Below are 27,971 nucleotides of genomic sequence, written 5' to 3' on the forward strand. Positions count from 1 at the left end.
GTTCCCCTTTTTTATATCGTTCGGTCCTGGTAGCTAAGAATCCAATGAATGCTAATAATACAATAATCATAATAACCCTGAATAAGTTTTCACTTGTCCTATTTTACATACAAACAGTGCAAACTTCAACACAGTAGAAAAGGCAAATGACATATTGGCAAGATTATGAAAACTTTTTGACCTCATGAATCCCTGGAAAGTACCTTGCGGACCCCAGTCATCTGTATACCACATATGAAAATTGTTGGACTACCTGCTCATCCTCCTGAGAAGCAGCTCTCTTCAGTACCGCACACGGGCCTCAAGGTGATTCTCAAGGTGTGTGCAGGTGTATTTTGTAGGCACACATTTAACCTTAGCTCCTTGGGAAACTTTGGCAAAGTTACCTTAACCCCCTGTGTCTCAGTATGGCTTTGGGTAATATTAGTATGACACCTATCTCACACGATTGGTGCAAACATTTAATGAGATAATGGAAGCAAATGTGCTTTGTGAAGTGCAATATGCCTTAAAAATATTAGTGATGGGTGGTGGATGTATAAACTTGCCCAAAGATATCTTGGAACAAAGACTTATCAATCAACCATTTAAAAACCTACAGGACACACTTCTTCTCTGATACAAAGGAGTCAGAGTCAACTGTTTGAATCACCACCATCTTCACCACAGTTATCAGATTATCCACATAAATTGAGTAACAATCAACACATGTCCTACAATTCCACAGCTGAGTGAGTCTATGCTCCAAAGAACTGAAGCAGTGACTCAAACAGCTCCTTGTGCATCAGTGCTCTACTCTGCTATTCCCAACAGTCAAAAGTTCTATTCACATTCAATTGTCCTTCCACTGATGAATGGACAAACAAGATGCGGCAGAGATTAACCACAGAATGTTACATAGCAATGAAAGAGACATAGAAATCTAACGCATGGGTGAATCTTGAAATAACCCAGACACAGGCAAATGTGGAATCCATGCCAGTTATATGAAATATCTAGAACAGCAATATGCAGACAGTCAGAAAGTTCCCTTTATAAAATGTAAGTAATGTACAATTTGCAAACTGCCCCCTCCACATGTTAGCTTCCTATGGATGCTATTGTGAGGAGTATGCACATGCATGTTATTTATAGGAGAGTATGATACGGGAAAGTAAGGTGGGTCTTACTATCGGTTGGGGAAGGAGAATGGGGAATTAGGAGTACAGCGTCCCTGTTCAGAATAATGAAAATCTGTGGGCACAAGTAAAGATACCTGCATGGCACTGCGAACATGTGTTAATGCCATGGGTTGTACACTTGAAAATGGCTCAAGTGGAAATGATTATAGTATGTATATTTTACCACAATACAAAAAGATTTAGGTGAGAAAACATAAGATCATAAACCCCACGAGGGCAGGAATTTTGATCTGTCATGTTCACTGTGTTCTAGCCTAGACTGCGAACAGTGCGAGGATACAGTAGGAACTTAGCCAGTATTTTTGAATGAATATAAGCAATAAATAAAGAGATGTTTTATTTAGATAAGCTGTTGTAGTGATCTTTTGAGGCCTTGTGGCAAAGTGGGCTATGCACTAAGTTGCTAACCATGAGGTCCATGGTTCAAATCCACCAGTGACTCTGAGGAAAAAAGATGAAGCATTTAAAGTCTCAGACCAATACCCCATTCCCCCCCTGAAAGATTTAGAGTCTCAGGAAGCCCCAGGGGCAGTCCTACCCTGTCTTGTAGGGCCATACTAGAGCACTCAATGACAGTGAACTCTTGGGGTAGGTGATCTTTAAGTCCATCTATGAATGAAACAAAAATCATGTGGTTTTTGACTCTCCACATCCCAATCATGTCTACTTCTCATTTTTACATTACAAATTTATCTGTGTGATTGCTTGATGATCTCCCCCAGACTGTACACTCCATGAGGATAGGCCCAGTGGCTATCCAGTTCTCCATGGTCATTTCTAGTGCCTGAGGCTAGAAACAGGAGCCTTGGCAGTGCAAAGCTAGAGCAAGGTCTGATGCTCGGTTGCCATACAGCGCTTCCCCAGGCTCTCTCGACCCCATCACAGGAGCTCGCAAGGTGTCTGAATTGACTCCATGGCACTCTACTACATTCAAGGTATTTGTTGACTATAGCAAATTCACTTTAAATAAAGAAAAGACCCAGCTTCTCAGGGAATGACTATATTCCCTAGCAGGCTACCAGGCACCATGTCAGCAGCCTTAAATTAGCAACAATCCTGACAGGCAACAATGCATCTGTTATCTGCATGCCACAAACACTGATGAAAGATAGGCGAACATCCTCAGAGGGTGTCTCTCTGAGCAGGCGGAGGGCAGGAACTCAGGCTATCTGTGTTAGGCTCTCTCTTCTACTGGGGGGAGAGGGGGGGGCTCAAGGGCACATGAAAGCCAGCGGTGGGCATCGGGGGCAACATCAAAAGACAGAGGTATATTTTTTAAAAAGAGAGACTAGGGCAGGGATTTAGAGTACCCCCATGCTTCTTGAAGTGGGTGCTTTAAATATATTAACACACCGAGTCATCTTTTACGTAGCTGTCCTACCTTCCTGCTGGGGCACAGAAAGTTTTCAATACAGATTAATATATATATATATATATATATACATATATATACATATACATATACTGGCCTGGACAACTATGGAGCTACTTCTTAGGCTGAGCATGAGGGAGACAGGGCAGGCATGGGAACTGCAGCTGCACCCTGCTGTTGTCTGCTTGGGCTCTTAAGGAAGAGGGGAAGTGGCTGCTGGCGCTGAGAAAGTTTAATACACTGGAGCTGATAGGGAAGGTATTATTTTGTCTTCTTGACAGGGTTCGGTGCTATTTTTACCCTGAGTGATACCACGGTTAGGCCAGGATTTTAAGAAGAAATGGTGATTTATTTTCAGTGTTGTTTGTGCAAAAGTGCCTCCCCTCTCCACCCACGCCTGCTACAGGTTACTCACTATGCCGAATATAAAAACGCTCCCTTCTCCCTCTTCATTTCCTTAGAAATATATCTCATTAGGTGACACTTTGATAATCCCCCTAACAGTCCCCTGATTGTCTCCTGCCATCCCTTCCTGTGCCTCCATGGGTCTGTCTGGCAGTCTACCTTCCTCCCCATTCCGGAGCCCAGCCTCCCAGCCTCCTCCACCACCAGGCTTGCTTCTCATTTAAATGAACAGTTGGATTCTTTTATTTCTTACAAGTGCTGGATTTGCCTTATCGCCCTCATTCCTTTGGGGGTTGCCAATTGGTTTTATCCACGGATGTATCATTTCTCCTGCTTCCTTTTTTTTCCCCCCTTACAAAGAGAAAGAACCTCTCCGTCAACAAGCCTCTCCGGAGTGGAAGATTAAAAACCTAGACATCACCTACCTTGCAGCGCTACTCCCAACTGGGTTGTGTAAAACTCAATTAAACGTGTCCCCGTTGAATACTGCATTACAGTACATTAACCAGAAAATTCTTCAAGCGTGATGACAAAGCGGGAAACCTTGCCTCAAAGCTGTTCCTCGTAGCTTTCTGTAATACTTCTGCCTTTATGGTGTGAGTCTCCCGTTGACACAACATTAGCCAAACCAGGGAAGAAAAAAAACATCACAGAGCCCCACAGGGATTAACCGAGAAAGGGGCTGAGCGGGAGGAAGGCGTCCTGGCACTGCCAAGGTCCTGGCACTTCTGCCACGAAGCCGCTGGTAAAGTTCTGTGGCCAACAGACCTGCGAAGCCGAAAGTGTTCCTGAGCTCTGAAATCTAACAATTGAAGATATACGTAATTCCCTTATGTTGGGCTGGCAAATTTGACAGACTTCTTCTGCCAAGAACTTCGTATTCTCCCAGGATTCATAGGAGAAACGCCTGTGAGTCCGCAGGGCAAGGGGTTTATGACATCTCGTCACAGAAGTTGTAAAACGATTGCCCCGTCTTTCCAGAAAACAGAGGAACGACTCCACATGCATAGAAAGGCCCCAAACTGTTATGAATTATTAGCCATAGCCTTCTACTCTTGCTCTTTAAATCTTCCACAATAATCACCGGAGTCAACAGGCAATCGTCCCCGCAGCCACACAACAGGGTTTCCAACGTGTGCTTCTTAAGCGACCAACGAGTCCCCAGCACAGGCTACGGCCCTTTCCGTCAGAATCACAGTAACGCGTGCGAGCACCAGACGCCAGGCACTTTGGTCCTTAAGGCATTTTAGCTTTGCTTTTGAAGTCTGGCAATTGAGATCACAATAACTAGTCCCACTCCCAACTAGCCCCGCTGGATAACTTAGCTCCCCGCCCACTTGTGGGCGTTGGGAAGCAGGAGGACGGGCTGGCTTTAGACCTTTGGTGCCTATTTTAAACTGCTCAGTGCGCTGATTGATTATCATTTATTCTAGTTCTAAGGTATGCAGAGTCATAGCATACATTTCACCTGAAATGCTATGTAGAAGGGTGAGAGTTTGTTAAGATATTCTAAATGTTTTAAAGCGAAAGGCCGTTACCTGAGTATTATTCAAAGCTAAAACAATACTTTCATGTGGAGCTAGGGGGCATGGTGACACTACACGTTCCATTTCTGCAATTAACGAAGTTTGGGATGGTGACTGAAGAAAGGGCAGGTTTGAACACACGCGTATTTGTGCATATCCACATAGGCATATTTACACATATAGGCATACCTGCTTACAACGACTACCTTTGCAGTGCCCGTTATTTTGATGTTCGTGTGAAATATTTATCCCCAGGCTGCTGCTGTGATTCATTGGGGGGGCGTCATTCTTCCCCATTACTACTGTTACATTCTGTGCTCTGCAGCAAAAGTCTAACTCAGAAAGAGAAAGTGCTCCGGCCCCTATTTTGGATTTTCTTGACTGAGTATGCACGCTCCGTGGCTTAAAACGAAATGCAGCTGAGACAGACGTTGGTGGGCAGGTCCCAGGGCTGTTCCCCCTCCCAGAGCTCGCAGTGCAGACTCTCCTGGGAAACGACACTGGTAGGATTGCGGGAGGGGCCCTTGAGCCGGCTCGGACTCGTGTGAGCTACTACCACAGATGGAAATGCCACCCGGTCCTGCATCATCCTCGCCGCTGTTCTGCTGGAGTTCACCCCAGCTCCACCGTGTCAACCCATCGGATCTAGGGTCTCCCTCTGTCGCCGTCCCTCTACTTTCCCAGGCCGGAGGGTACCAGTGATCCACAATTGGGAGATAAGAAAAACATTCCTCAAAGAGCAGAGCCATGGTTTTCTAGCCTATGACTTCCAAGACACATTACACTGTCATGGATGAGCCGTTTCCAGTTCCTTTACTTAAGGAAGTTTTCAAATATTGGCACAGTATTATCAGACACGTTAACATGAAGAACAATTGAAAAAGTTCAAGAAGGTTTATCTTTCTTTCTCAAGCTCTTTTTTGTTTTTCTTTTTAAGTATCAGGATCAAACAAAAACAATTTTTTTCCTCCCCAAGGCCAGTGGTTCTCAACCTTCCTAATGCTGAGACCCTTTAATATAGTTCCCCATGATGTGATGAGGCCCCAACCATACAATTATTTTCTTGCTACTTCATGACTGTAATTGCTACTGTTATGAATCCGGCGACCCCTGTGAAAGGGTCATTCGACCTCTAAAGGGGTCGCGACCCACAGGTTGAGAACCGCTGCCCAAGGCAGTTCTGTTTCCCATTGATTGGTAGTTATTTGACCCTTAAATCATGAGGAGCTTGGAGAAAGAAATCTTAATGAGTGTAAAGCTTTCCTTGACCCTTAATCCTTTTATATTCCAGAGCAGGACAGTTTGGTAAGCAATTCCTGTAATTTTAATCTCATGGAAGGCACTTGAAGAAAGCATTATCCTTATCCTCAGATAGACTCAGCTTGCCCACATTGTAAGCATAAGTGCGAGAGAACTGTATTTCTACCAAGACTTGAATCCAACCTATGTTGGATTGGAGTTATTCCAGTGTGTCGTTTAATTTAGAGCTAAGCTATTTGTAATTTTGCCGAACTTCATACAAAAATTTATAGAGGTGTTTCCTAGAAAAGCAGGGACCTTGTTACAAATAACTAGCAATAATTATGTTTGTTTTAGGCTACCTTGTAAGTCTTATAGTAAAAATCACTTACTTAGTTTTGTATTTTTAAATGAATTGCCCATCTATAATATCAGTGGACTTTTTTTGGCTGGCTTCTGAACCAAGTCACTCCCTCATGTCTCATACGCTTCCGTTCCAACATTTCTGAACATTTGTCTCAGCTAACAGATCAACCCTTTCAGTTCATCATATTTTCAGAGTTGAAGGTTAGGGCACAGCGGCCAATTGCTGTTAACTTATGATTCTTGTTTCTCAGGATCGTATTTTTCTTTTTCTCTTTAAAACAAAACAAAATCCCAACACCAACACAAAAAAAAAAACCCCACAAAAAAACAAACCTTTGAGCAATCTGGGTTCTGAAACGCTAGTTCAGAAATGTATTTCTCCCACAACAGGGCATATGCTTCTATGAAACACAGATCAAGGCATATTCGATGGTTGCTCTTAATTCTTTCACTAATTCATAGAAGGAGTTAACAAAGCTCTCGGATATGGTTTGGTGGTGTCCACTTTCGCAGTTCTATAATTAATTTGAAATGGACCACGTTCCTTTAAGATCTGTATCCTTCTGATAGACGCTTTCTCGCCGTTCTCGGAACCCTGGTACTGTTACCCATTACTCCTCCTTTAAATAATTGTTTTACCTCTTGGCCGTTCATTTGTCTTTCTGGCTATTCCTTTCATAGCTTCAATTGCCTATTAACTGATATAATAATGCTGATCGTTTCCCATGGCTTTGGCTGTTTTCATCTCGGAATTTCAAAGTGCTTTTAAGATAGCTCTGTTGCTTTGTGGAAGGCAATTAATGAGACAAAGAGAAACAAGGAGCCAGAAAGTGAAGAAGTCCATGTAGATTCACACACCAAGACCATGGAAAATCTTTACATTCATGCAAATTGAATCACTTTGCTGAGGCAGTCCAAAAACCAGAATTGATAGAATTGGAGGTACAGAAAAATCCAGTGAGCTAAATTATGTGATTCTGAAAGCCTCACCAGGGTGAATAAGGTTTGAAGGCCATGGACATAAAAAAGCAAATGATCCTGACCCCCTTTCTTTCTGGAGAGAAATCCATCAATGAAAATGTTCTCCAGGTCGATGCTTACCAGTCGTTTCCAAATTCCTCAAGGCAAAAGCTTTAGGTGAGTCTCTCTTGAGAGGAGTCCATCGCTACCGATGTAAAAGGAACAACTGAAATAGTGTCAGCAGGATGGATAAACCGATGGTGGCAGAAACAAATAAGAAACAGTACTTGGCAGAAGAAAGATCAAACCGCTAACGGCTGCAGTAACATGGGTGAGCCTCTCAACCACTGTGTTGAGCAAAGGAATGCATAATGCTTCCAAGTATATGACATCCCAACCTGAACAAAACTAGTTTATGTCAACACGGGGCAAGAACAGTGGTTACCTTTGGGAACGTGGAAGATTATTGAGGGGCAATAGATATATTCCACATCTTAACTGTACACTTAAGATTTCCCCATCTCATTATGTATAAACACTAACCGAACAACACGAGTTTCAGATTAAGGAGACTAAACTTAATTTCACTGTCATGTTTCCTTTGGGGCTGGGGGCGGGGGAACGACACTTTTATTCAGGTTTGATACTGTACTGTATGATCGATTTTTTCAGTGCTTCTCAAAACAAAGATTTGTATGTGTGGATTGAAGCCAGTTTAACTTGTTGCTGCTAGGTGCCAGCGGGTCAGCTCCAGCCCAGGTTTCAGCCACTGCGTCACTCCATCTCACTGACCGGCTTCCTCTTTTTCACGGGCCTTCTGCTTTAGAAACGTTCCAAGTTCACACGGTGAGAGCTCAAAGGGATGGCCATGAACGCATACCCGTTTATCAGCCCGCAACGTGTATAGTGGACAAGCCTAAATCCAGAATCTGACGATACCCGTCATTAGTTATATGATATTGAACACGTTTATACCGTCAGGTTTTTTTTTAACCTGCATAATTTATACCAGTTCTTACAAGGGAGGTCATACATAAAGGATTTTCTGTGCAATCGAGCCTCAACAAATATGTTTCCTTTTTGTCTAACACTGGCAAATGTTTTAACTGTTTATCCTGTTAGCTTTTGACCAGGTACGCATCCAGCGTAGCTTGGTTGGCTTGGCCTGGCTGAAAACCCCGTGGAAGAGGAAACAGAGCGGCAACTTGCTCGTGCGACTTCTCACGGGGACAGTACAGCATCGATATCAAGAAAGCTGTCAAACTATACCGTCCTTTAAATATAAACGGCTATCTATTTCATTGCTTCCCAAATCAATCTATTTCCCCCAATTTAGGCTTAAGAAACTAGGGCAGAGAAGGCAAGGATAAAAGAGAAAACCGATTCATTTATTCATCGAGCAAATCTTTCTTCAGTGTTTCCTAGTCTGCAGTCGAATGGGGGCTGTGCGCTCCCTCTGCTCACCGGGGTGGATTGAGAATACAGTGAATGCTCTACGGGATCTGTTATCTGTGAGATGGTCACGAGATTAAAATCTTCAAGTTTTCAATATTCTTGTTGAGAATCCTGTTTGCACAAACTGCAGTGCAAACATATTAATGGCCTCCTTCTAGCTTTTCAGAACAGCTGAAATTCTCCTATTGACGCGGCCTCTAGGATTGAACTTGAAAAGTCCATAACAGAGAGTTCCCATTAAGAGTCATTGCCTTGAAGACTTCTGACTGTCCCACAAAGGCAGAATTTTATGATCTGTAGTGCACATTGTAGGATTCATCCGCTTTCTTAAACATTTCCTGGCTAGACGCCTAATGTCATTGAGATGGGTGGAGAGAATGACACGGAAAAGATTTATTTATAACTGAACTGGATGAGGTAATTACCAAAAAAATCCATGTACTCTCTGACTCCCAATGGGAAGCATTTTACTTTTAGAAGACAAGGCTTTATGTTCAGAAACTTACTGGTCAGTTGGGGTGGAATTTTTTTTGTTTTCATTGCAAAAAAAAAAAATCATTAACTTTCATAGATCTATAAGGAGACCCAGCTCAAATGCTTTCAGCTACTGAAGAAGTCAAATGGACCCTCTTTCTTTTCTCCTCTGAATTGGTTCAATATTAAAGAGACCTTATTTGTTACCATGTGTATTGGTGTATGTGTGTGTGTGTGTGTGACATTTGAACCTTAAAATAAGCTTTATTTTTTGACAACCCCCTCCTCCTCCTTCCCCAAGGATGTTAGCTCAAGAAGGTAAAGGTTGCATGTTTTGTTCCCCTCCCCAAAACAACAAATAAAAACCTACTCCCATGGAGTTGATTCCTCCTCCCAGCTCCAGGACCATCCCCAGTGCCTGGAACAAAGACAGTCTCGAGCAATACTTGTTGAACGAATGAATGACAATGAGGCTTGTGCCACTGGATGTGCCAGGTGTCTCTGAACGCATCCATGTCTTCCTGATGAAACTGTGGACACTCTCATGGCTCGGCTAGGTTATCTGTGACTATTTAATTATCCCCTGTCCAGCGCAAGGCTTCGAACCATGAGACTGAGTAGATGTGAACTCCCTTCTCGTCACTTGGGCCTGGTAACAATTTAACATGTTAATGCTGAGAGCTGCTTTAACTGAATGTTTCTAGAACAAACGCCACTCACTCATGGCAACTTTTGAGTAAGAACCTTAAAGTCAGTGTCGTGTCTTGGTTAAAAAGAGCACTGTCTGCCATGCAGGTTTTTCCAAAGTCAGTAGGATGGAGGATGAGAAAATAAAGCCTCATGAAGGAGAGAAAAATGTGGAACAGGAGTCAAATTCTTGAAAAGCCCAAACTTCCTAGACTGGTTGGGCCTAGAAGATTCTCCCAACTGATCACCCTGAGATAAGCTTTGAACCTTCAACACAAAGCGCCCTTGAAGGTCACCTATGAGCCAAATGGCAAATTGGCCCCTGGAATAAAGACTATCACCCATTAGTAATGCACGCTAAAAAAAATCATCTCTGTAACACCCAGTGGTCAAAAGTTCCTCTAAAGCAAATAAATGAAGTGAAGGGGACAGGGAACTCAGTGTTCGATGCGGCACAGCAACAATGAGTAACTGAGAGGGATGACACCTTGTGGGAAGCAAACCAGGATCACGGACTAATTTGCGTGGGTGCTGTTAGGAGGAGAGATGAATTTGCTGGGCCACATTCCACTTCAAAGACAACAAAATGGTATTAAAACAAAGAAACCCCAATTCTACAATGGCTGTTTGCTAGTTAACGAAATCACCTGTAATTTATACCTTCCTCCGGGTTGTTACATTGTGACCAGTAGAGGAAACCAACTCAACAGCAAGAATGGCATGATTCTGAATACAACCCACGGGTTTTATTGCCCAGTGCCAGGTGAACACCTGGTTCTCAGGGGAAAAGTAACCGTTTCTTGGGAAATGTGTTGGAATAGTAACACACAATTTAGGTCTTACCAGGGCAGGAAGCTGAAAATTCAAATAAACCTTATATCACAAGAAAGTGTGTATCAGGGGGTTTTATGTAATGGGGTGAAGGAAATATTTCTTGGTTTTTTTATTACCATAGGGCAGATCTGACACCATTAGTTTTCTTTCTGTCATAAATATAGACGAGCAGAATTTGACCGGCATCACGGTAAAATAGGCTAGAGATAAGTTCAGGCTTCTCTCCATCCACACCGACCTTTTACACTCATTGCTGATGGGCTGCTTGCAGAGAATGACCAAGGTTTGATTTTAGGCTTCTAGGTCACGGTTTCACCTTGACAACAGTTCTTTCATTTCCTGCTGTAACATTTGCTAGGATCCCTAAGGTGCTTTCATTTTTGTAAGTAGTGTAAGAAGAGAGAGAGGAAAAAAAGAAGAAGGTATAGAGAAAAAAAAAAGATAAGTCTTAATTCACATGCTGCTGGACTATCTCCGTGTCTCCAGCACAAAACTTCAAATCCAATCCAAGAACTGGCTGTGTATTAGAAGTCTGCAGATTTAAACCTTGTCCACCATGATCAAACTGGATTTATGGAGCATCATAACTCTCCAGACACCATCCAGCAGCTTATTAATTTAATAGACTCCTGTCCATTCCCTGATGTTCCTGCCCTGACAGTCTCTCAAGATAAGGCGAAAGCCTTTTGACAGGACAGAGAGCATATATATTTTCTTCTGTTTTCTCCTGGATGGGGTTGTCGACAACTTGAAATGTGTGGCTCAGCAAATTTGTTACCCCCCCGCCCTCTCCTCTTTTTACCCCTTTTGCTTTGCAAGAAGGATTACAGAGGTAACCCTCCTGAGAGATCCAGGGGTCAGGGCTAACAGTGTTTTCCCCTAAGTACTTATTTAGTATTTTGTTTTACAAAATAACAATGAATTGATTTAAAGATGTCCATGCAGGGACATTTTCACCACGAAAAGAAACAGCATTACAATTTAATGCCTAATATGAATTAAGAGGTGCGGGAAAGAAGAAGGAAAACAGCACGAAGCGCTCTCATTAAATAGAGTACAAAGCTGTGTTTATTTTCTCACCCCCTCCCCCTCCCATATTTTTATTTGTAAGGGTGAGGTGGAGTGCTAAAAAGACAGCACTCGCGCTGCAATGTATTTAAAGACAAAACACTTTCCAGTGTTGTTAATCTACCTTTATGAAATTCTCATGCTCTACAATTGTGATTTTTATTTGCCCCTAAAGTACAAATAAAATCCACATGCCTCAGGGAGTGTTAACACACCAGTGTATTGCAAGGTTAACTGTTTCCACCCCAAAGTGCACTCTTTGGTTGTAGTCAGCAGACCAGGGCTTTTCAAACTTAAGTGTGACTGCAAAGTATCTGAGGATTATGCTATGAAATAGATTCAGCTTCAGTAGGTCTCACTGGGCTTGGCATTTCTTGCATTCAAAACAAGCTGATGTCAAGCTGCTGGTTGGCAGACCATATTTTAAATAACGAGTCACTATCCAGATTTTGAAAATGGAAAACCTAGTTTAGACGTGGAGAAAGGATGCCCTTGGACCACACCACACTAAGAACAACCTAAGCAAATCACCAAACATATAAGCAGAGTACACATCTTGTACACAATGGGTCCTCAGCGAAAATTCCAGTGAGTATGAAAACACAACCCCCAAATTCCACATAATGCCCAGATTAAAAAAAAATTCTTTCTTCGTTTATATCTACTTGGTTAGCTGCAAACCTTTCTTAAAAGCTACGGATAAGATAAAAAGTAACTCGACCATTTTCTCATCTCAGTGATAAATGTTTCTTATCCCTCTCTCTAGTTAAAATGTAAAACTAATTATGAGACAAGAGCGTCTAAAGTAAACTACTACTTGATCCAAATGTCCTCCACAGTCCCCTTTATTTGGTCCTTCAGAATTAAGATGAAGTTATTTTGGATTGGACAGAGGAGAATCTTTGACTCTAAAAAGCCAACCCAGCCAGCTGTCTCTCAGTCAATAGGATATGGTGACCCTATGGGTTTCAGAGTGCACCGAACTATTCTTCACAGGAGTTTTAAAGGCCAAGTTTTACAAAAACAATTCAGCCAGACATTTTTCAGAGGTCCCTCTGGGTGGACTTGAACTTCCAACCTTTCAGTTACCAGCTGAGCACGTGAATTCTTTACAGCATCCATGGCCTCTTCAACACCACATTTATTCTGGAAACTTACGCTGAAGAGGTAGCAGGATAACAGAAATATTATTTAAGGTTTCATTGATATAACACAACTAGGCCCAATATTAAGAGACTTCAAGTTATTATTCACTACTTTAAAACAAATTTAACTTTTTGTCTATTTTATATATTCACATGCATATAATTTATGTGTCAAATTAATCTATTCTCTAAGTATAATTGATATGTGTTTATTTCAATTTCCTATAAGGTCACTATGTGTTGGCATCAACTTAAGGTCAGTGGGGAGTAGAATGTTCTTTTGCTTAAATTTATTTATTGAGATCCTAAATTTATTATGAATATTTGATAAGCATTCTGATAAAGCCCAGTTTCACCTGTGAAGCACTGAGACTTACATTTCTTGAAAGATGCACAAAGAGAAGAGAGCTGAGAGCAGTCATTCTTGAAACTCTGTCCTGACAACGGAGGAGCCCGACACTGATGATAAATGCTAGATTTCTGAAGGGAGACCTGGCTGAAAGTAATTTATTCTCCTTGAATTTCAATGGGCGGCAGATAGAACGACAGAAATAGATAGATAGAGAGATCTTATCTGCTCATACTTGAATGTATGTATTTCTGAGTCATCCCCTAGGTTGGGAGTCTGGCTTGCAACACCCCGATATGCTATCTGGGTTGACCCCGCTGCTGTCTGGCCGTCTTCACAGACCTCAGACAGACTAATGAGAATGTATCTTCGTCACAGTGCTTCTGCATGGCATGGCATATAAGGTGACCTTTCGAGTTTAAAAATAGCCTTCAAAAATGGGGTTGACTCAGACACCAAAGGTAAAATGAAACACTTCCAGTTCCGAGTCCCCAAACAAAGACTTGAGGTTGGCTCGCTTGCCCCCAGTGAAGAGCTGAGAGCAGGCGCACGGTCACCACTGGACAGAAGTAAAGCAGATCCTGAACGAAGGGCCCACAACGGTTATCCACTCTGCACAGTTGTCCGTTTGCGAAGCTCTAATTTTAAAAGGTCTTCTGCATGTGTGCAGGTTTCACTATTTTAAATAGTCCTTTTACACATATGTTCATGTAGATTGCATGATGTATGCCACACACATGTAAGACATCTTTTTGTGCCAGATTTCTTAGTATTTATTTATTTCTTAATCTTGCTAAGGGATGGAAAGCTAGGCAGCTGGATACTGTATTTCTAAATGCTTTCCACGTCAGCAATTTCTGAAACAAAATCAAGTCACGCTAAAATTGACTGTGCTGTATACTGCTCTATAAAACGCATTAAACAACAATTCCAAGTTCAACGAATATATACTATGTGCTAACTGTGAACTTACTGAAGAGGAGAACGGAGGCAATTTCTTTGGAAGAGTTGATGGTCAGCTTGGCAGAAAGAAAAAGGTTAGGAAGGAGTTCTCTTCTGGTGACCGGTCAGAACAGCCTTCAAAGGTGTTAATACAAGCTAAGTCTTGAGAAATACCTAAGACTCACAGTAAAAATAGTAAGGAGCAAGCACTGGGCATCGGAAGACTTTGAACTGAGTCTTGCTGGAGCAGAAGGAGAAGTAGGACTATAAGCAGTGAAAACGCAGAGGTGTGATAACCTAGGGAAATGTATAAACGAAAGTAAAAAGGCTAAGTAGTGACACTATTTAATGGGTGGCAGATAGAACTACATAAACAATGAACAGACAGTGACGTAGGCATCTGTCATTGGGTGTGAGGGCTGAGCAGACCCATAGGAAGATGCAGGACACTGTGGTGCCCTGTGATTTCCAAAGAAAAAGGTTTAGAAATGACAACAGCACAAGACAGATGGTGCGGTCAGGACATGGGGACAGAAGGCGGAAAGGAGAACTCTAGAACACCTGTGGAGGAGTAAGCGCGTCTGGAGAGGAGACCCTGCGTTATTGGCTGTCAAAGGAATAAGTCCAAACACATCCGAGGAAGCTGGCCTAAGCAAGGAAACGTACGTCCTGTAAGAATAGTGAATTGAATACAAGCATTTCTATCTACTCCCTTTCACTAAAATTACAGTGAATGGGACCGACAAAGGCAAAGAGGTGGGGCAGAGTAAGCAACTGGCTTCAACAAAATGCTGGGAAAGAGAAAGTGCACCGAGTGATCAATTCATACAGCAGAGTTGAAAACGTTGAAGTCATGCACTTGAAGAGAAACAGGTCAAATAAAATCAAGCAATTTTATTTGGCAGAATTACAGAAAAGACCAGGGATAAAGACACCAGGTACTTTTAAACGAAGAGGGAGCTTGGAGACAAAATCGGGAGGTCCCATATTTATTAAGAGAGAATGAGTAAGCAGTGAGTCTTAAATGCCTCCCCCTTCCCTCTAGATCAGTGGTTCTCCACCTTCCTAATGCTGCGGCCCTTTAATACAGTACCTCATGTTCTGGTGATCCCATAACATCACTGTCATTTTGCTACTGTTATGAATCGGGCAACCCCTATGAAAGGGTCGCTCAACCCCCAAAGGGGCTGTAACCCCCAGGTTGAGGACCACTGCTCTAGGTCTAAGTGATGCCTTTTCTTCACCCCTTTGCGACATAAAGGTTTTGTTTCTGGAGAAACAGAAACACTGTAGACCCAAGAAGAAAAGTTGAGCAGGAAATTAGTCTAGCAAACAGATCAAACCAACCCCAACCAAACCACGTCACTGCTGACTCATAGTGACTCTCCAAGGCAGAGTAGAGCCTGGGGCTTCCCAGGCTGTCCATCTCTGCAGGAGCAGCTGCCTCATCTTTCTCCTGGGAAGCAGCAGGGGGGCTCAAGCTGCTGTTCTTATCTCAGGTTCGGCTACAGTAATCTAAAATCCGAGGGTGGAGAATGGCGGCATATGACTTGACCATGACACTAACCAGGTCTACTCTCCGGCTAAGTCACAGAAATATGAGCAACAAGTTTACAATATCTCGGAGAGGAGACAGAAATTTTTTGCAGAAGAAAGCTGTACTTTTTAAAAAAAGGGAAAATATATACTGAATAAAGTTATAAAGTTGCCATCACCACCATGCCTGGGTGTCTAACAACCCTGCCTCAAAGCAACCAGTTTAAAACACTAAATGAAAAACTCAGCCCACTCACAAGCCTCTTGCATTCTCCAAACTCAATTGTTTGTTTCCCTTTGAAAAAAAAAAAAGAAATTAAAAAAAGAGAGAAAATACCCATGGAACTCAATTCATTGGAGGAAAGCCCCAGCCTATAGGACAGGGGCCAAATATAAGGAAACAATGCACAGTGCAGTTTCCCCAAGTATCGTCCACTGGTTATGGACATAACCGTAACGGGAAAAGCCATGGTCAGAGGGCAAGACAGACCTTATGTAAATCATATGTGACTGTTCAATTAAAAGGCAGAGTTCAATGAAGACATATGAAGACATCTCAGAAAGTCACATAAGGAGACATTTGGGAGGAGGTTACTTGATCTCTGTATTTTTGCCCAGTCATTTTATTAGGACATAATCCAGACATCACCCCATTCAATAGTTCATTCATATACTAGATGCTTGTTTCACATTGCTTTCTAAGTTCAAAGATCCCTGTGACGCGATCCCCAGAGCGAGCAATCAAGGGACTCCACAGCATGGCCTGACCACGGAAGACTTGCTCTTCACTGATCCCTTCTGGGAGTTCTCTGCACTAACGAAACTGAGATCGCTGGCGGTGTAGTGTGTGGGTTAAGCCTTGAGCAGTCAGCACGTGGAAACCACCAACTGCTCTCTGGGAAGAGATGAGGGTTTCGATCCCCAGAAAGATGTGCAGCTTTGCAAACCCATAGGGGCAGTGCTACTCCGTCCTCTGGGGTCTCTGGGTGGAATCGACTCAACAGCAATCCGTTCCAGTTAGTGAGTTGACTAAATCGGGTACTGACATGCTCACAGGCATCACAGCGCACATGTTTAGCCAGACAATTCCAACTGCTTCAGATGCCCTCCCGTAGCATTGCCACCTCACATTTAAGCTCAACTTTCAAACGCCAACTGAAAATGCACATCTTCTCTGGAAATTTCCTTGACCAATGCAAGAATAAAGTCAGCCTCACCCTACACTCACCAATTAAACTCTTTGAAACCCTCTGAGCCCAGGTACCCAGAGGAATGCTTTGTGTTTGTTTATATCCCTCATGCCACCTGGGCTACTTCATGTGCAGAATATGTCTTCAATGGCATTTATATTATTTAGGAAATTATCTTATGACAAACAATGAATCAGGACATTGAGACAGTATATATATATATAAAACTTGAATTTTGTGGATGAGAATTTCTTGTAGGAGAGGGTAAACATTTTTCTGTTCTTTTAGTTGGCTTGTGTAAAAAGTACAGCAAGAATAGAGTGCAGACAAAGACTGATATTCATTTTCAAATATTTTTCCTTAAATTAAGGAAAAAAATCAAAATGAAGAAAATTATAAAGTTATTTTTTAAAACTCCACAGGTATTACCACCTTTAGAGAAATACTTTTTTAAAAAACATATTTTTGAAGGTATTTCTATTGAGTATTTTTCCAATACATACTTTTGGATTTAATTATAATTCTATGAGGTGCTTATTTCCATCTAGAATTGTAAAGAAATTCCTTCTATGTAATACAGGGTTTTATAAAAGCAAAGCAAAAATATTCACAATATCCGACTCTGAAAAAAAAAAACAACGAAAAAAAACTACCCTAACGAGTTGTCTGTCCTTTTACTGGAAAAGCTACTATGGGGGCAGCCTTCAAGGTGAGGGTCTCTTTGAATGGCAAGCTAACAGCTCTGGACGGCAGTGAGTCACCTCTCAGACCTTACTGTTCATTTGCCATGTTTAGACTTATGCAACTGATATAGGCCTAGTTCTTATCAAATTCTAAAAGGATGTTTACCACTTACTGGCAGAAACTTCATTTATGCATGGGTGTCAGGTGATTTTGGATATCACCCCCTCCCCCAAACCCACACTCACACCACACACACACACACACACACACACACACACACACACACACAATAGCTCAAAGTAATGATAGCATTATCATGCAGGGGTATTTACTAACATTTCATTAAGGAAAGCCACAGAGCTACCGATAGGAACATTTTTTTCCCCACACGTTAGTGTGCATTTTTTCCCCACACGTTAGTGCATCTATTAATAGTAAATACAGACGTAATAGAATCAGCACACCCAGATGCAGCCCGAACTAGCATCATACATTCTAATGGTAAAAAGGGTAACTACCTAGTCAGATATAGAAATGGCAGAGGACTCAGTATGTTTTAGAAATTTTGTCACTCCACAATTGGTAGCAGACATCTCTCCAGGAAATATGGTAGTCACTGTTGGGGTGACTTGTCATGTCCTTTAGGGCCCCTACAAAATGACCCTTTGAATCAACACAGTGGTTTCCTAAAGCAGCAGTACTTGTCACCCCGTCCTCGATGCTCACTCTTCCAGCCACAGTGTCACTCGAGCAGAGCCCCACAGAAAGGCCTCCACTGTTCCCGAAACACTCTGGGTTTCCGCATCGCGTTATCCTGTGGTGCTCTGCAATCAATTACTGTTACACCATCATCATTAATAATTTTCTTAATGAAAATGATTCTGTTGATCTCCGTTGTATTTTAATTATCGGAGTTAAGCATAATTACACTGCAGCTCTGAGCTGGCATGTGGACTCCTTTAGGGCGCAATTTTGTTTTAACACACTGATAATGTAATTTTACATTGTGTCAGTTTGTTTGGTTATTATCCAGTTGTACAATTCCACTGTATTCCTGATAACAGATAATAACCTTAGTACCTCCTATATCCTGAAGTCATTTAAAAAGCAATATTGGAATTCCATGACTAGCTAACTTAATCGCCTTATGATTTTATAATTCCTGCTGCTAAATATTTGGTTCAGACACCAACCCTGTTGTAACATACCAAAAAACTGAGGCAACAGTCATATATTTTCTAGAAATTACAGAATGGTTAAACAAATACTTAACGCATAAGCACATTTTTTTTCTTTTTATATTTGTTCATAGAAGATCAGATCCTTAGGTAAAGTTGAGCATTAATTTATTGGCCAGTTTGATATTTGGCTCCTGGATTAGACACCATGAATTTAATACTACAAGTTTCGTACAATAAATCCTCTATTTTAAGGAAGAACACTGCCCAGATGTTCTGACGAGCTCTCATAATATAGATGTGCATTTTGAAAAGCAATCAGTACAGGGTAAGGACTGGAAGTAACCGTGCAAGCTGTCATTTCAGAGTTTGTCTCCATTTCAACAGCACCCAACGGCGGGCCTTACGGACAGTCACCAATCAATAAAGGGTTAAATGGATTACTTGCACGGTTGCAGATGTGCGGCACACAAAATCAGGATTTTGAAGATGCTCATAACATGATTTTGAGATTAGCGTGTGGCCTTCTATCTGATTTTAAATCACTGTGGTCTTAGAAGCAATAGGGAAATTAGCATAAAATATTGCTGCTATCGCTGTGTCAATTCTTGAATATCTTATCTTTATAGCCAACCCATAGAATGAAAAAATACTGATAAACATGTATGCAAATTTACCAGGAACAGTGATAACCTGCAACCCCAGCCTAAGACCCTCAAAACTCTGCTGATTGTTTAATTGGGGTTTGAAGTCAACACACTTTGAATTGAATCCCAAATCCATTGTCTGTTCACTGCATATCCTGGAACGATTTAGATAGAGTGTCTTTCTTCACTTTACTCATCTGTAAGATGGGAATTGTGATGCTTACATCATGAGGTTTTGTAATGAGAGAAAATGTATATAAAATGTTTAGAAGTGTCTTGCACAGAATAAATACTTAATGAATGATAATGACTGTTTCTACTCTACTTTCAATGAAATAAAAATATTGTATGTAGTAGATTAAAATATATATCCTATGATGTCCTCAGGTATAGCCTTATGACTCCATTTTATCACCCTCCATATCCATGTTATGCTTCATAATGGCTTAATTGCATCCCAAGATGTTTGAATGACAGATCAAATATCCAATGGTGACATTTTCCACCACACTTATATCATACCAATAAGGAGGCCTGGGGCATTCTCTCTCAATCTGTGCCAAGGTTGGGCCATAAGAACAAATTAGAGCAACCAACCAACAATCTTTATTATAACACATGCGGTTCTATGAACAGTGACTCCTCATAAATATTTTGCAATGCAGACATTGCTGTGCTATTTTTAGAACCGAGCAACTAAGATTCCAAGAGGGCAAGTGATTTTTCCCAAGGTTACAGAGTAAATATATAGTGTTCTACAATGACATTACACGTTACATGGAGAGAAATCCTGTATAAGGCGGGAGTATGGGTTACCCAATACTTTGTTCCCTCTGCTGACTGACAGCGTTCCTTCTTGTGATCTGGTGAACTAGAGAATATGGCTAATCTGTACTTAAGGAACAACGAAACCATATCATTTGAGCCCAATTCATCGTGATTTATGGGAACCAGACTGATTGGAAGATGCTGAAAGGTTAATTTTGAATATTGAAAGACATGAAAATCACAGCTACCTATTACTTTTTCTTTTTTTAATCTAAAAGAGTTGCCACACTTAGCAAATGCTGTAAAGAAAACCAGGGAAGGTGAAGAAGTCGATTTGTACCAGTCAACAGGCTTTAGAAGTAGGTGCTCCAGCATTTGCCCATCCCACCCTCAGAAGCAGAGATCCGTTAACTTCAGCAGGGTGCTTTTCCATATTTTTCCATCAAAGATCATTAAATTAACAGTATCTGGCGTCTGTTGAGAATGATAATGGCAAAAACCAGATGACCCAACAAGTCTGGCCCATCGATGTCTGGATGACCTAATTACTTTCTGGAAGGACAAGGGGTAGTTGAGGCAGGGAAAAAGGATATTAGATTGATTTAATATCCAGTACTATGGGTTTGTTACTGTGAGAACACAGGATTATTACACCCAAACAGCACTACGTGATAAACCATAATTTTATTATAATAATCATTTGATGGACACCTGGAAATGGAAATGATCATGTTTAATTCTGCTATGAATCTACTTTTAATGATAACTTTAAGAAGCAAATAGTGAACTCTGGTGGTACCGTAGCAAGTACACGTGGCTAAGCGACAGGTCAGAGGTGAAGACCACCCACTGCTCCATGGGAGAAAGACAAGTCAGTCTGCTTCCATGAAAAATATTACAGCCTTGGGGCTTCTACTGCTCTGCTCTACCCCATTCCATAGGGCTGCTCTCAACTGGAATTGGCTCAGTGACAATGGGTTTCTTTCGGTTATTGTTTGTTTTAAGAAGCAAATACATCTCTTAATTGGTAGCAGTTAAAAAAATGAAGGAGCCCATAAAATATAACAAAATCTCACAGGCAATGTAATTTTTTAAAGAATTGTTGCTTGTATTCATTTTAGATTCTACTTTGAAATTGGAACAGATAAACTCTCAGATAGCAAGGTCTTCTAACATGAGTTGGACATGAGATTCAAAGGTAGTTACGTTCCTAATTGGAAAACAAAAAGGAAGTATTCCTGCAGCATTGGGATTTTTATTTTTCATACTGAGCGATAGTCTCTTGGATATTCACAATAATGTGCAATGTCTGGGAGGCAAATGTTAACTGAACAAACAAAGGGTCTTCGCTGCTCTGGCACTTGAGGGACAATTTCTCCTCTACCTGAAGGCCCATGTAGTTGGGTCCAATCCACTCCTGGGCCCCGAGGATGCCTGAAGACCAAGTCCATTGAGTCATAATGATCCATTGGTTTAGGGATTGATACCTTCTCCAATGGTATCACTGTACAGGTAGAAAAAGTCTGGTACCCACTACCAGGTGAGATGATCCTGCCTGAGACTAATGTTCACGCAGAAAAAATGAGCCAAAAGATCAGCAAAGTCTAGGGAAAAGTTCGAGCTTTGGGGTTGAGTTGTTCCTGATGTCCAGAATATCCCCAGACTCAGTTACGTGAGTTAATGATTCCTTCCACTCCAACACACATATATATATATACACACACACACACAACATTTTTGTTTTTTACATAACCTAAGGTCAGTTGGATTCTATCCTACACAGACAACAGAGCACAAACTACTAAGTAAAAAACACATTATGAAGTGTCTTGTACATCATAGCTCTCCAGCCAGTCTTTGTTCAATGCAAAGTGTTAAACCTTTTACCTATGACACCATCTTGCTATGGGGGGGCTGCCCCTACCAGCAGCCAGTGGTGGGAGAAGATTAAAGAGCCCATGCGGTCTTGGTTAGAATTCTTCCCACAGTCCTGTTTTCTATGACCTGGCTGATCTTGGTGGAATCCCAGAACATTTCGGTTGTCACAAAACTTTGGATATGCTCTGGGTTGAGCAGTCCCCACTCTCCAATGGCCCCCTGGATGCTAACAGCGAATGCTTGTGGGCAAGCAAGGTGATGAGGACAGCAGAGTGGCCGACAGTAAGGCACACTCGTTCCACGGGGGCTCCCCAGAAGGAGAAACGAATATGTGCTTCCAATGGTCAACGGCCTAACTAGACTTGTGTATTGCAGGACACCTTAACACTAGCATGTGTTATGAGCTTTCAAAAGGGAGCACATCTGGCAATAGTTGGGTCTTTGAACTTTCTCTTTAATCTTGGGTTCATTATGTAGAATACAATTTGGAAATGCCCACGGTAAAGCAGCCTCTACTTTCTCACAAGCTTGAAGACCAAATTACTATTGACGGATTCACTCATGGCCGATTGTCATCAAGTTCAAAGAGCTCCTGTTTGGGAGTCGTCAAAGGCTAGATTTGCATCGTACTCTATCCTTATGCTTCATGATGATGAATAATTATTCTCTAAGTTGCCTGTGGTTAAGTGGGAAAACCGATACCTATTTCACTGAGTCCTTCTAAAGGTTATTACAGGGACAACATAGTCTAGCAATACATATCGGACACTACGTTCCATGGATGTGTGTCTGTGTGTCTGAAAACAACAAAAATGACACATTAAGTAACAGCAGTTTCAGATGGTGTTCCAACATGTAATATAAAGTGCCTAGCCCAGTGCCTAGAAACAAGTGAATATTTGTTATCTGACGATACACTTGATATTTATCTAACGCTTTCTTTATCCAAGCAGTGCTCCAGACCAGGAATGAAAAGAGACCTTCCTTGATCTCAAGAAAAATAGTTTGATTGGAAATAATATCTAACGTTTTTACCTATTCTTTTTTTCTTGGACACTAAACTGGTGACCATACTAGAAAATGAATGCAATTTAGTATGGGAGCCCCAAAGAAAAGATGCAAAGCGTGATGAAAAAAATGCCGCCTCTGAATCAGCGTAGGAGTCCTGGTGATGCCGAGGGTCCATACTCGTTGCTAACTGAAAGGTCCGCAGTTTAAGCCCAGCCGTCAGTGGCGTCACAGGAGAGAGACCCAGCAGTCTGCCTCCATACAGATCAGTCTTGGGAACCCAGTGCCGTGTATTCCATGTTGTCCTGCTATAAGACAACTGAGGGGCAATGGGTTTTTTTTCGAGTCATCAGTATAGGAGCCCTGGTGTCACTCCAGGTAAGTACTCCAGGTAAGTACTCAGGTAAGTACTCCAGGTCAAGTACTCCAGGTAAGTACTCAGGTAAGTACTCCAGGTAAGTACTCAGGTAAGTACTCCAGGTCAAGTACTCCAGGTCAAGTACTCAGGTCAGTACTCAGGTCAGTACTCAGGTCAGTACTCAGGTCAGTACTCAGGTCACTACTCAGGTCAGTACTCAGGTCAGTACTCAGGTCAGTACTCAGGTCAGTACTCAGCTGCTCCCAAAAGGCTGGTGGCTGGAACCCACCCAGTGACTGCAAGGGAGAAGCTCCTGGAGATCTGCGCTCATAGAGATGACAACTCGGGACACTGTGACACCTGAGTGCTCTGAGACGAAGGTGCCTTGATGTCAAGGGACAGCATTCCCAGCATGCTCAGACTGGAGCATACAGTTGGGCTCAATGCATACCGTATATGCTCGGGTATAAGCCGAGATTTTTAGCACATTTTTAATGTAGCATTTGTAAAATTGGGTGCCTCAACTGTTATTTGGGTCGGCTTATACTTGAGTATATATGGTATTTTACAAATTAATTATTTAGCATTTATAAGCTATCACAAATGTTTTCCCCCCAAGAGAATTAACAGTAACCAATCATAATACAAACAAGAAAACACGCTCAAGTTAAAATATTCAACTCATCAAAGAATTAATTACATTTCCCCCCTCTTATAATAACAATCCTCGCCACAAAAGAAGGTCCAATGTAAAATCTCAATGAATCTGGATGAAGAATGGGAAATACCTCTTCCATTGGTATCTTATACTGTCATAACGGAGATAATAAATTTGACAAAAAATGCCCCCATCATGGTCTCCCATGTCAGGACACTTTTTTGGTATGTTTTTCCATTTTGACTGTGGTCCATGGCAAGCCAATTCTGTATTCTATGCTTTTACATTGTGAGGCGATACTGGTGTATCCTGGGAACATCCCACTTCCAGTTGACAGTTCCCACCAGCACACCACAGGTATTCCAGGGCAGAAAATGAGTGAGTCCGGGCCCAACAATTACAGAAGGAAAGGGATATAATCAGATCCTGGTGTGCAGATTTTTTTCCCCCAGCTTGCAAATTCCCTCTTTCCGCTGTTTCAACTTTCAAGGGCTTTTGGCAGGGTGAAGCCAATCCTCTTATAAGTGTACCAATTGTAATGACTATAAGAACCAGTTGTAATTGTTTCTAGCAAGTTTTTCAGAGTCTTTGATGCTATGATTAGTGTTTTATATGTTAATATAGTGATAGGGGTGCTTATTTGCTTGTTCCCTTGTATGCTTTTATGGTTTCAAGGTTCAATGTGCAAGCACATCTTTGATCTCAGTAGGTCTATTTGGTTATAAAAGAAAACATAAAGAAATTAAACATGAGAAGCACAAGGTTTTGCAATATTTAGGAGGAAGCGGGATTAGGGATTTCACTCTTAGCGCAAAGCGCTAAACTTGAGGTAGAGCACAGTGGCCCCAAGCCACACTACACACATGGAGAGCCGTCCCGGGGATCCACTGTCAAGGAGCTAAGGTTGCTTTGACCCTGTCTAGGTTGCTGTCACATTGAGCAAATCAAAGGCAATGCTCTGCAAGCCAGAGTCCCCTCAGGCCCCTCCACCCCCTTTGCCTCCTGCCCTTCAGCAATCACCATGGGAAGGAGCCCTGAGGTTTGGCAATGGCCTCTTTTCAGCTAGCCTTTCCCTGGGCTGCATTCAAAGGCACTGGATGGAAGAATTCAGTGCCTCTGGGAGCACACACCTTGACATAAACCACTCAATTTTCAAAGGAATTTACTTTTTGATACAGACTGTCCAAGAAAGGAATCTGAGATATTATCAGGCCTATCAAAACAAACAAACAGCAAGGGAAAGGTATAAATCGGGCCACTCAAATTCTGGGTTGAACCTAACAGTAAGCCACATTGAGAAGACAGGTTAGAGAGGTTCATCGGAGAAGGAAAAAAAAGAGGATGCCATTTTACATCACAGCTCGCTTGGCGAGGTTCGGCAGTGCTCAGGTTTCCCCACTTCCGAAGAGACAGGGAAATGTTCTTGTGTTTACCTTTGCTGTACACAATGCAGTTGTTTTTGTTGTCTCCCACTCCTTGCCAAGTCACATCCAGCAGCCACTTGGGACCAGCAGTCAGCACCATTGGGACCTGCGCCTTTGTCTTCTGTAGAAAGAATGATAACAAACAGAGGCCATTTGCTTGCGTTGATTAAAACCTTGAATAATAACTGCACTAATCATTTTATTTTTACAAACAACTAAATCTTCCGAACCATAATCCAAGTCCTTATTCCCCTGTCTCACGGTATCTTTTTAAGACGACAGGAGCTGTAAAGCTTTGCTGCACTCACTAATCTGAATGGTAGAATTATTATCAAGGATTTTTTTTCTTCTCTAAATGATACTGGATCAGATCTCCGAGATTAGACTGATCTCTTGCGGCTCTGAATTATAAAGAGAATGCAGATGACTTTCATCGCAAAGAGCAGAGTGTTTAGAAGTGAACTTTAGACACATTGTACTTTACTATCAACAGGATCTCACTATTTCCTGAAACAGACAGGAAAGAATTTAAAGAATCAGGATCCATTTCAAAGCTTTATCCTGAGCAACATTTATATTAGAGAAGAAACTTATTGTGAATGAATAATGAAATCCACCCCAGCCCCCTTTGCTTAGTCTAGATATGCAATTTGAGTGTAGCTGAAATAAAAATAATGCTGATTCACCAGACATTGTCTCCAGAAAGACTGTGAAAGAGGAATCGTGAATAAATTCAAATGCAGACCAACCAAAGGGTGACATCCCTTGCTCTGAGAAGCAGAGAAGCAGGGAGACAAGTGGCGATAATCCCAAAGAAGTATTCCCAATGTGCATTTTAAATTCAAGGCTCAAAGGTTCCTCATTTTAGGCTGTTTGGCACCCAAATGACTGGTATTTAACCCGGTGGATAACTTTCATGGCAAGGGATAAACTGGGGAGGAATTATGTACACCTTAGCAAGAAAGTGTATCTCTGAGAGTCATGGTTGAACTGGCTTCCAAACTTTTTATCATCTCTGATGTTTTCTACATCAAAAATTATCACACCACAACACAGGTACAATGCAAGGATCTCAAGATAATTTCTGAATTGAATTTTTCCCCAGAAAGCATCCTGTCAAAGGGATGTCAGCTCATGCTGGGACTTGTCCATATGTTACATGCTACCACAATTCCCCCAACTGGGCATTGTGACGATTTACTAGGTCAGAGCCATACACTCTGGAGATTCCGAATCTCTTCCTCTGACAAATCCATTCCACTAGCCCCATGGCAATCATGTTAACTCAGGAGACACCAATCCATTGTTGGCTGCAAAAGTACATTGAAAACACAGCATAAAAATAATGTTGACCTATTACTTGCAGTATCAATGAGACCATTGAAATCCAAAGCCTGTGGCCATTGAATCAATACACAGCAGTGACTTGGAGTAACCCCAAGGGCATGTAGACCCCTTCCCGTACTGCTTCCCAAACTAAAAATCTTTGAAGGACTCCATTGCCACACAGTTCTCTTATGAAATAGCTAATAGATAAAAGTGAAAACAAGAGACAAGGGTCTTTTATTGAGCAGTCCAATGCCTTATGCCCCGTCCAGCCAAGCTGCCTAGAAAAGAGGATGTTCGTCCCTTCTAGTCAGTTCCAACTCATGGCAACACTTTACACAACAGAGTGAAAGACTGCCAGGTGCTGAGCCATCTATTAAATCCCTGCTGTGTGAGAGCCCATTGCTGCACCCACTGTGTCAATCTAACTCACTGATGTTCTTCCTCCCTTTCACTGCCATTTGTCTTTACCAAGCATGAGGGTTGGGAAACAGGTAAATCCCTGTTTTCCCCGGATTGGTCCACCTGACAACATGCTCAAAGCACATGAGGTCTATCTCACCATCCTCACTTCTAAAGAGTATTCTGGCTATACTTCTCCCAAAATAACTTTATTTTTTTTGGCATCCCATTGTATATTCAATATTCTTCACCAATGCCATCATTGAAGTGAGTCAATTTTTCTCCAGTCATTCTTATTCACTCTCTTAACTTCGATTTGTATCTGAGTTGCTTGATACAGAATAGGACCCCTTGGTCCTCTAAATAATACCTTTACCTTTGAGCACATTAAAGGGGTCGTCTGTAACAGATTCACCGAATGCAATACGTCCTCCGATTTCATCCCTGCTGCTTTGTGGGCTCTGATTGTTGATCCAAGTAAAATGAAATCCTTGGCAACTTCAATCTTTTCTTTTTTCATCTTGATGTTGTTTATTGGTCCAGGTGTAAAGGATTTTTTTTGTATTGGTTTTTCTTTATGTGAGCGTGCGCACGTGTGTGTCTGAATGCCTGCTGGATTTGAAGTATAAGACATACGAAGTCTGGGGTCTTTGATTTTTACCAATGCTTCAAATCTTTTTCACAAACAACAAGCCAGGTGGTTTTATTTGCATATAACACATTGGTAATTAATCTCTATCCCACTTTGACATTCTTATTCTTCATAAAGTTCAATTTTTAGCATTTTGTATTATTTACTTAGCTTCCAGATGATTGCAAAAGTATAGTAAAAGATACAACGCTGACCCACACCTGTCCTGATTGTAAGCCATACAACACTCCCTTGTTCTAATCAAAGGACTGTTTCTTAG

At 41.7% G+C, this 27,971-nt stretch overlaps 1 protein-coding gene across 3 annotated transcripts in view; it reads right to left on the reverse strand.

Annotated features, from left to right (window-relative positions):
• Positions 1–27,971, reverse strand: part of ZFPM2 (zinc finger protein, FOG family member 2) — a 513,834-nt gene that overhangs the window by 142,115 nt on the left and 343,748 nt on the right. For 2 of the 3 annotated variants that reach the window (XM_075549373.1, XM_075549372.1), the window contains one exon: positions 25,342–25,453. In XM_075549373.1, the coding sequence (XP_075405488.1) occupies positions 25,342–25,453 (112 nt within the window). Of the gene's footprint in view, positions 1–3,383; positions 4,206–25,341; positions 25,454–27,971 lie in introns of those variants that run through there. The other variant, XM_075549375.1, reaches the window with a different exon arrangement.

Source organism: Tenrec ecaudatus, chromosome 5 (genome assembly GCF_050624435.1).
Source record: "Tenrec ecaudatus isolate mTenEca1 chromosome 5, mTenEca1.hap1, whole genome shotgun sequence".
Classification (NCBI taxonomy): Eukaryota; Metazoa; Chordata; class Mammalia; order Afrosoricida; family Tenrecidae; genus Tenrec; species Tenrec ecaudatus.